The sequence below is a fragment of the Monopterus albus genome, unplaced genomic scaffold, assembly GCF_001952655.1.
Source record: "Monopterus albus unplaced genomic scaffold, M_albus_1.0 scaffold19.1, whole genome shotgun sequence".
Taxonomy (NCBI): Eukaryota; Metazoa; Chordata; class Actinopteri; order Synbranchiformes; family Synbranchidae; genus Monopterus; species Monopterus albus.
The window spans coordinates 2,838,332-2,849,129 of NW_018127899.1; the positions used below are offsets into that span (position 1 = coordinate 2,838,332).

General features: G+C 43.7%; 1 protein-coding gene across 1 annotated transcript in view; it reads left to right on the plus strand.

Moving 5' to 3' along the window:
- Positions 1 to 10,798, plus strand: part of cadps2 (Ca++-dependent secretion activator 2) — a 166,801-nt gene that overhangs the window by 55,136 nt on the left and 100,867 nt on the right. The window contains exon 3 of the mRNA XM_020593378.1: positions 3,627 to 3,959. Within this exon, the coding sequence (XP_020449034.1) occupies positions 3,627 to 3,959 (333 nt within the window). The remainder of the gene's footprint in view (positions 1 to 3,626; positions 3,960 to 10,798) is intronic.

The window sequence follows — 10,798 nt, forward strand, 5'->3', positions numbered from 1 at the left end:
CAAAACGGCTCCCTGATACACACTCAGAGAAAACAATTGAACCAAAGCAATGAAAAGTTGCAATAAACATACAGTTTACTGCTAAAAGTGCACAATTTAAAACCATGGCTGCATTCAACGGGGTTTGTCTGACAGCTTCGTGGATCACTGCCTTGTCTGTTTGGTCCTTTTCTGTTATAATGCAATACTAAATGTGAAGTGGGCCCAAAGCAGGCAGAGTATTTTGAAGTTGCACAGCAAATCTAAACATTTCAGGTCTCCATAGCTGTCACAGGTTTTCAGATGCCACATCAGTGAATTATCTTAACTTGAACTTGTAAGTTGTTTGGCTGCTTTTCACAGCGATGTGTCACAGTGTACAGTCCAGGTTGGGGGAGTCAATGATCCAGGCCCATGTGGACGGGGGGGTCAGAATCTCCTAGGCTCAGAGTCGCCGAGGAGGGAGCGACCTTTACAAAGACATGGGCGGATATTACTTTTCCGTTAAACCGCACAGATTGTTAATTGTGTCCTTTCTTGTCAGAACGCGCCTACTAGCTGTGAGAATGTCGGGGAAATCACCAGAAAGCGCAGCTAAGGTTTCAAACTAGCTGGGGTTTTTTCTAAAGTCGGTGAATCCATAAAGCTTGCGTGCTACAATAGCACACCTGGCTCAAACCGATGCCAAGATAGTCAGTTAAACAGTTTTTATTTATTTTCTTTTACCTGGGGGTCCGTGCCTGTGAACGGTATTTCCTCAAGGATCTGCCTGAAAGATGGAGAGTCAGTAGTGGAAATGGGCATTTCGTCTGCCACATATCCAGGACAAGTTTAATTAATTCTTTGTTGCTTGTTGCCTGCTGATTAAAATCCAGTTTAGGTTGTTTAGCTATTGAAGGAGTGCAGCCGTCCTCCACAACCACAGAGGGCTCATCTTTTGTCTGGGTGCATCTCCACAAGCTTCACACTGTTGTGCTGTCTTAAGAGGTTTGAGGTCGTGTTTTTCACAGTGGGAAGAGTTTTACTCCTATCTGCACACGGTTTATGTTTTACCCCTACCTGCACACGGTTTACGTTTTACAGAAATGTTATCACCCATAATCAAAGTATTTCCAGAAACTGAACATGGGCACTTCCAGGATAGTTTAGCATGTGTGATCACTACAGTCGATACGAATATTAAATGTCAGATTTCAAATCAATCTTTGATGCAGTGATGACAAAAGCAACATTGTAATGTTGTTTTTCTTTCTCCTTATGAATTTACTTTATTGAATTTTTCTTTATTATATACGGAATACCAGACTGCACAGATTGTATACACCAACACTACACACCCTCACACACACAAACTAAATGTAAAAATTTTTCTTTTGTAAATGTTTGTCTTCGCTTCCATATTGCCCTTTGTCCCATAAACATGTCACTTTGTGTTGCAATAAAAGAAAACATTGCTCTGAGCTAGTGTTGAAGAAATTTTCCTCCTGTCCCACGTGGATGGATTCGTGCACCTGAAAGCAGCCACTCAGGCAGCAGCCTCATTATCTAGTCATGACTTAATCCCACTCCTCTCCAACATCTGTCCTCATTTCAAGCGTTGTCATTTGAAGCAGTCAGCTTAGTAGTGTTTGGCCTTGCTGCATCCTCCTTCGGCAGGAGCAGATGAAACTCTCTGTGCTCTCTGCAGTTCAGAGCAGTTTGTGCTGAGTGATGCACAGAGGCAGATTAGCTGCTATGAGCAGGCTCCCCTGGTGGCAGCTGCAACTGTCACCTCCTGTTTCATCCACTTAACATTGGCAAATTTCCATTTATCACTGTAAGGAGGACTCTCTCTGTGTTGTCTGTCTACGGCGCCCCCTGCTGATTTCAAATCTCACCAACACACTTGTTTCCTCTGGCGTTTTGCTTAATCTCTGTGTTGAGACTCCTTCAGAGAACAGAGGTGACTTCTGTTCCGCGTCATTATCCCTGAAGCTCCACGACTGCTGTTGGTTCACGCTCTGCAGGTTTGTCGCTCCCCTGAGGCAGCGTTACTAAAGCTGGAAGCCCGGTTCAGTCTGGATATGTGTTATCGTACATCACGCTTATGTTGTGCTCTATTTATTGTTATAAGTTTTATTTCCTGTAGCCCACTCTCTCTGTACAATTTAAATGGATTAATTTATTGAACTTAAATAAAATAAACCCACAGTTACTGTGGAAAATGTGACTGAGTCGTAATTTGGCCTGATCATGTACAGAGAGGCTCCTGTTGCAGAGATCTCGAGTTGGCTGTAGGTGTAGCAGGACTCCTGTCCAGTCTGCTTTAATACTAAGGCTAAACAAGTTCAATCATAAGACAATGGAAGTAAGTGTGAAGTTTGTTTCTGACCTTTCTTTCTTTTTTTATTTTAAATCTATCACAGCTGGTTGACAAAAATCAGCTGTGTGTGTTCGTGGTGATGTCGTGTGGCTCCTGGATGTTTTAGTGGTTGTTGACAACAGTGGAGCTCTGTAGTGCAGAGGGAAGGTTTGGACATGCACGCACACACACGCACGCACGTGCGCACACACACACACACACACACACACACACAGTACTCGCTAGTAGTCACAGGACATCGTTAATGCTAGTAGACTCAGGCCATCGTTCATTTTAGAATAGTTTTAAATAATAAGAGCTTGAACATAAATTGCACGATAAACCCCCTGTGTATAATAAATATTATCGTTCTTAATAAAACAAATTCTGACGGTAAATGAGTCCAGTGAGTCCACTAATGCAGAAGAACGTGGGTCTTTGCAGATGTAAACAGTTCTGTGAGGTAGCAGACTGTTCCTGCCCCTGGAGAAGGAATCTATTATGTATAATTGCAGAGAATATCTGCAGACACGATGCAGACATTAAAACCTGTGTTTTCATCCCATGGGGCCTCATAAATCAGAGATTACTGCATGAGTGTCTGGCCAGGTTTCACTGTCATGCCGTGTACCTGCATAGCTCCCAAGGGTTTTTGAATGCTACATGAATTGGTTTATAACTTCAGTGAAGTTTTGTTTTCATTGTTTAATTGGTTTTCTCATTTTACATTTGACCACAGCACAAGTGAGTGTGTGTGGTTGTCTAGTTCTGCATGTCAACTTTCTTACTGTTTTATCTTGAGCCTCTTTTCCACAGAGATTCTGCTGTAATTGGTGATAAACTGGCCCTTTTTTTTAATATTGTGCCTTTGCCTATTTCCACAGCCAAACGCAGCCAGCCAAATGGCCGCCCCCATGTGCTTTTTGCACAGAGTGTCCCAGTATTAGAGGCGTGGTGTCCAGTGTTGCACAGAACCATGCATTTAACACACATATTGGAAATACACAGCATACTGGCACCATTACTGTCAAATCGACAGTGGCTGCATGTGCAATGGTGTCAGTGCTGCCATACTGTAACTGTGCGTGTCCCTCCTGTGTTTGAGTAAGGCCACCTTTAGCCCTGACATTAGGAAAAAAACAAATGGGAACAAATGGTGTGAAACCTGAATGTCTGAGGTTGGAACGTTTAGCTTCACTTGGAGAGCGCCTCTTGGTCAAATGGAAACTTTGAGTTGTGGATATTACACTGGTAAAGAAACAGTTTTGTCTGGCTCTGGGTACTTATTGCTCTCTCTCCTTGGCAGGGCTTCCTGAAGAGTGAGCGTGTTACCCGGATGGTTCAGAGTGGCGGCTGCTCCGCCAACGACTTCCGTGAGGTTTTCAAGAAGAACATCGAACGCCGTGTTCGCAGCCTCCCAGAGATCAACGGCCTGAGTAAAGAGACCGTGCTGAGTTCCTGGATCGCCAAATATGATGCCATCTACAGAGGGGAGGAGGACATGCGGCGTCAGCCACAGCGGGCGCACCTGAGCGCCGTGTCAGAGCTCATCCTCAGCAAGGAGCAGCTGTTTGAGATGTTCCAGCAGATCCTTGGCATCCGCAAGTTCGAGCACCAGCTGCTGTATAACGCCTGCCAGGTGAGCTGTTAAGGTTAACTGGTGCAAACACACTATAGCACAGTGTTATTTGTTCTTGCTTATATTACTTGTGTAACAGCGTCCACGCCTGGAGCAGATGCCTTTCATTAAGGTGGAGATCAGAGTCAATGCCTTAGTGAGCCCACTGCTGTGCTTTTCCTCCCATGTGATCCCAGTCACACTGATGGATTTCTGCCTGGCTGACTCTGTCTCTTGGGTGCCATCATTAGAGCGCTCAGCAGCAGCTATGCTCAGGCAATCGAAATTTCAGCACTAACAGACAAATGTAAAAGGTTGTCCAGAACCCTTGATTTAACCACTAAACCACAGATGTTATTAAATCTTTGTTGAATCCATCCATTTCTAACCGCTTTACCCGAGTCGCTGTAAAAATGAATGGGTGGGATCCTTTTCTGTGGCAAGGAATCGTTCATCATTCCTGTGGCTGTGACATTCGGTGCTGACTCTGGCTGCTTTTAGTTCAGTGGTTAGTTTCTGTTGCTGGGTCAGTCTGTTCCTTTTGTGCTAGTTGTTGCAGTCTTTCAGTAAGTCTTTGATTGGGAAGTAGTGCACTGTGTGTTACTGAATCATTTGTGACCGGCCTGTACACATTCATCTCTTTAAAACATAATCTTCATGTTGAACTGAGAAACCAGATTGGTAGCTCTGTTATTCACCAGTGACAACATTCACGTTTCCTTCCATTTGTCACCCACCTGTATATCTTCTAGGTCAAACTCCAGCTATGGTTGAGACAAGTGGAAAGTCATTGGCTACAACATAATGCAGCACTCTTAAAGAGGAATTACAGCAAATTTACACATCTAAGTCTGTTTACAGGTGTTGGCGAGTACTACTGCATATGAAAACAGTTGTGTGGAGCGTTTTGTGGCTCCTACAGGAGCTGTGTGTAGACTAACAGTTGACATCACTGAAGTCGGCATCGGCCGGGTCTGAAGACTGAGTTGGAAGCGCATGAAGTGACCGGGGCTCTGTAGCTCGCTCCTCCTAGGTTAACAAACCTCAGACCAGACTGCTGGGAATCCAGCTGCACTCTGGGTAATCTAGGTGGCAGGTTTTTGACAAGGGAAAAATCAAAATGTAAACTAAATGATATATTGATTGTAGCAGTGTTCGTTCTGTTCAGTCTCTGTGCTGTTGCTCCAGACTGGTCAGGTGATGTCTACAACTTAATTGGAGACCACCTGAGTTTTACCCTTTGTAGTCATCGAATAACAGTTTAATCCAAATGTCATTCATGCTTTTTATTATTATTATTATTATTCATTTCTTCCCAGCTCCTATTTTAATCTCAGAAATCAGAGCAGTAACCTTCTGGTCCCACCCCGCTGACCTTTAGACCACTGCTGCCTCTTTGTTAGGGCTTGACACTTCTTGTACAACTGATTAAAAAAGACATTTTAACTTGTAACAAATGTAGTGAAGTTCAAGTTTCTCACGGCAAACAGCCTCATTAGCAGCAGACACTGCAGAGCATCATGAAGGTGTCAGCATCTCAGCACAGTGCTGCTCAGTAATTAGACAGTCACCGAGTCTACACAGTGAGCACCATGTAGTGTGTAACAACACTTACTGTATTTTTACACATAGGAGTGCTGACGTGCACTGAGAGTGAAGATAGAGGCTGTAGCATGAGGAAGAAAGTAGAGCTGGACAGGCATCGTGGGACTGAACCCACAGCAGCAGTAGGTGGGTGCAGCTCCTCCATGTGTGTTTTCAACAGAAAGCTGCAGTACTTCTGTTGCCTGTGTTACCCACGTTATGGAGGATAAACAGCAGTGACTGAGGAAGATCTCTGCTAGGAACTCACACACCCAGTGCACTGCACAAGGTACAGTGTGCAGCAGTTTTCAATTGTTTCTGAAGAGTTGAATCCATCACTGCAAAGGTTCAGAGCATCAGAAATGTTCAGTGTGCTCCAGAGCTTTGTGCACATTAACTGTAAGAATCTGCTCTTTGAGTGACAACCACAAATGTGCAATGAGAGGAGACTTGGATGCATGTAAAACAAAACTTTGAGGCAGTTGAACTTATTTAATGAAAAATCTTATCAAAAAGAATTTATTATTCACAGTAGTGTTGTTGTGTGTCTTAATACATGTCTGTGTGTTTCAGTTTGTTGGTTGGCTTGTTTTCGGCTTGTCCGCCCATCTCCTTCTCATGTAGGTAAGCGGTCTAGGGTCAAAGGTCACCATGACCTTAATAGCTGTCCCACTCTCGTCAATGGAATATCTCAAGAACACCTGGAGGTTGTTACATCTGCGACGTGACCGGTTGGCAGAGCCATACAGTACATCTGGGATTCAGGTTCTCTTTTGTTGTCGTCACCGCCCAAACAAGAACAAAAACAGGTAAAGTAATGAAATTAATAAAATAAATAATGAACTAGAACTGCTGCCTCGTGGATGTGTGGCTCTGACAATCGGCCAAGTTTACATTCATGTCTGAATCAGACTAATACGTGTAGTGAAGACGGTGAAAGAATTTAATGAAAGATATTAGGTGTATTTAATTTGAACAATTCCCTACAAGGCATCCTGAGATATGTTCATAAGAATGGGACAGGCATGACCTCACAGTGACCTTTGACCACCAAATTCTAATTGGCTCATCCTAGAGTCCAAGTGGACGTCTGTGCCACTTTAGAAGAAATCCCCTCAAGGTGTCCCTGGGGACGGGAAGGACGACCCAGAAACATAACGCCTCTGGCCACAGCTGTTGCCGGTGTTGAGGCATGAGACTGTGCCAGAGAGTAGCAGGCTTGACTTCCTAGTGTGCCATCAGCTCCTTCATGTTGTATCTGTGGCTTGTCACTAACCAGCTGCAGCTTCAGGTCTGATTTAAACCTCCTGTAAATGTAATCAGTTTGAAGGATTACTTAGTAGGAGGGTTCAGAGAGTGTTCTGGATCAGTGCAGTGAATGTTACTGTAAAATGTGACCAAATTTCAAACTGGTGTGCAGTTGAACTCTGACCTCCCTACATCGACTGTTATTATTACTCCCACCCAGCATGTTCAGCCTTCAGGTCTGGATAGCTCAGATCCCGTCAAGTCCCTCATGGTGCGTCTCCTGACCTGCAGGGACCTCTGTTTGCTGCCTGCTGTAACTTAAAGGTCGCATTTAAAGGTTACAGACTGAAAATGACTAATCAACAGCCTTCACTTCACAGTTTGAGAGGAGCCTGCGGAATAAACAAGCATCTTTTAGTGAGGCATTTGCATTCACAAGTCATTTAACAGGTGTTCCTGTGTGAGTAGCTTTCACTATTATTATTATTTGTTTGTGTGGTGATGTAGCAGCACTTTTAATCTTTCCTTCCTCTGTTTTTCTGTCCTCTGTGTGTGCCGACCTCAACACACACTCTGTTTCTATCAAAAACATTGAGACCATTATGTTCTGTAAACAAATGTTTGACTTCAACCATATTACTGTCCTGAAGTACATTTGGTTTGCAGGCAGTTCTAAAACAAGCAGGTCACAGGAATGCACTGCTGACGAGGAGCAGTAGCAATGCAGGGAAGAAGGAATATAAATAAAAAAAAAAAAAAAAAAAAAACACGAACCTACAAAAAGCAAATGTACCTATAAAAATAAAAAACAGTAGCCTAAGAACTCAGACAGAAGGATTGCCACCATTCTGTGTTAAAGACTGAGATCAAGATCAAGTCCAATAGCCGTAAGTAAAGCAGAGTTCCTGGTAAGATAAAGTGCAGCTGTGCAAAAAAAAAAAACAATTCTGTTCAGTCAAGATGTTTATGATAAAGGATCTCATGGCGGTTGGTCAGTCAGATTCCCTGTGAAGTGGGTGATCAGGACAGACTGACTGCTACGCCGGCTTCCATGGGGGGGGGTCAGTGACCGCTGTGACAGTGGCCAGTTGTCCAGAGCCAGAGCACAAGTGTAGAGTGTAGCTTAAGGAGCATAGTTTTTTTTTTATATAATTATTAGTTTGCGTGGACAGTCCTGTCCAGAAGTCTTCAGTGTATTCCCACTGCCCTGCAGAGGAAACTGCACGTTAGTAACCTTCAGTGATTCTCCTGATTGTTTCCTTCTCTGAACATAAATAGGTTCCATTTACAGATTACTTCACAGCCCACTGAGACATCGTCGCCCGTAGAACAAGCACAAAGTGTCTGTTGCCAGGACGGATTCTATTATTGTCCTGCTTCATTAGAGGCCCACATGGGAAGAGGGAGGGTGGGGGGAGAAACGATCAGGATCTAATTGCATTTTTACTCTCACCTGTTTTCTTAAAAGCTAGGTATCAAGTATTCCCAACAGAAGCTGTTCACAACACATTTTTCAAGCCGTGTCACTGGTCCCCAGGGCTGCTCCCAGTCTGCAACCAACTGAACAGAAATAGCTTCAGTTTACAGATCACTTCACAAGCTGTTCTTCTACAGGCGGATTGTAGGTGGAGGAAATTGTACTAAAGACACCCAGCTGATTAGTCTCACACTGAGGACTCACTTTGTCTCTACGTAATGTCCCACACTTTTATTTTGACATTTCCTGTTTCTCCTTGCCAAGCTGTCTCCTTGTTTCTTTGTGGACTGGTAATGTTACTCTACTCACCTGTCATCCATGCTTTCATCTGTGAAGAAGAAATCATTCTCCTCTGTTCAGCGACTGTGGACTGTCAGTGACGTTACAGTGACGTATGTTTCTCGGAGTCCCTGGGATTTCTCACCTTTTTTGTTCCCTCTGACTCGGTGGTGTCTCCATTCATGCTCCGTTTACAGTCCTGTAATGTGAAGAGTTTAGCACTGTATATTTATCCCAAAATCTCATTGTTTGCATTACTGAAACTCACGATGGACCCAACAGTCTGCTCAATTCTTGACACAGGCCCATCTGTTAGAACTGGGGGCTTGTTAAAAACCAAGCGAGCAGTGAAATATTTGTGATAATGGCTCGTGACTAACGGCTCCACCACGCTCATCATTCAAGTCAGTGATAAAGTCAAGCTATTATAATTCACCACCAGCTCCTAATGTGTTCAAAGTAATTTATTGGCATTGACTGAAGAAGAAAAAGTTTTAGACAAATTACATTTTGGATTTTTGATATTTTGATTTGTATGGATGAAGTATTCACTCGCCACTATTGGACTTTGAAGTCCTTTGTTTGGTTGGGGATGTGTTTTCTGTATGAATGTAGCTGAATCCTGAGCCCAGAGCTCCTAGTTTGGTGGATTCTGGGCCTCTGACATACGGTTCACAGTATGAGGGTCCTCATACATCGAGAGAAACACTGACAGTAGAGATGTGAGCGAGGCTGAGAGAGGTGTAAAGGATAGACGGGTAAAAATAGGACTGAGGAGGGAGGGAGAGTGCAGGTGTTCAGATCAGCCGGTCTCCGAGGAGAAACAGCAGTGACAGCCCAGCTTGTCTGTGTGCGGTCTGTTGTCAAACATCTCAAAACATTGATGCAGAGGACTTCAGTACAACCACACTGAGAATTATATAAAGGCCTCTGGGTTCCCTCAACATGTAGTCAGGCACCTTACAAACGGGGAACGTTATTATTTCCAAAATATCTTGGTGCCTGTGCTCGTCACACTCACTAGTACTGCCAGGTTTTCTCTGTTAACACCAGTTCTGACATGTTGTATACATCCTGGATAGAAACGTGCTTTATGCAACATTTCTTGTGCTTGCTCTTCACTCTGTTGTGCTGCCTTCTCAAACGGTCTGTGTCATCCTGTATACTGTGAAGTAAACACTGTGCACATTGAAGAACTTTGTTCATCAGTCAGTGCTGCTACTGAATCAGCATGTGGAAGGTTAATCCAGAGAACACTGTTTCTGTTGAATACATGTTGTGGTGATTTTTCTTTGTTACAGTTTAACGGTTTGTTTGGATGGAGTGGTCCTGGTTACAAAAGAATTTTAGTTTAAACCGAGAATAGAAGTGTATTGTGTTGTGAGCCAGTCAGTAAGTTAATCCAGCATGGCTCCCATTTGGTTATAACAAACGAGGTGATCGGACGTAATCAGCAACGTTAGAAAGCTATTCATGATTTAAAGTTTAACCAGAGTTTTGATCAAACAAGAATCAATCTGATAATTTTACATGTTCTCTGCTTTTAGCATGTGACCGTATTTCCTATCCTCTGTCACCGCGCTCAGAACATCCAGTGGTTATAGTCTGCATGCTGCCGGCGTTGACTCCCACTTCATACACTACCTAACTGTGAATGCATAATTAGAACACAGGGTTATATATAGTCTGGCTGCGAACCACAGGGCAAATATTTAATTGAAGTACAGAAGTCTGCAGAGTGATGACAGTATAAGTGCACCACATGTAACTTATCTCATTTTCTGCAGTAAACACTTGTTAAAGGATCATTTTCAGGCCTGTATTCAAGCAGCGGGTCACGAAGAGGTAGGTTGAAACCTCGTGTTCACTCTGTCTCAGTGTGGTCGTTTGGTCTGAGACGTATCTCACACCAGGCTGAGTGTATTTGGACTGTGCCCAACAGGTTTTAGTTCAGTCCAGTTACAATATTCTCTGGCGTTTAGCCCCTGATGGCTCTTTATTCACGCGTGTTTTAGCCAAATGGCAGGGAGCTAATCGTCTGTGAAGGGGATCCACTGATTTCTGCTTTGCCTCGGACTGTGTCGTCTCTCATTAGCTCCAAGAGGCAGGTAAATTTAATAAATCAGCCTCAGCTCCAGGCTGCAGCTCTGCCATCAGCACTGGCAGCGAGCGCTTTACATTTGTCCACAAATCTGCTTTCTGCCCTTAAGCTGCTTTCTTTCTTCTTCTTCTTTGGTATTTTTCCCTCAGTCTCTGCTGTTTGAACTAAATC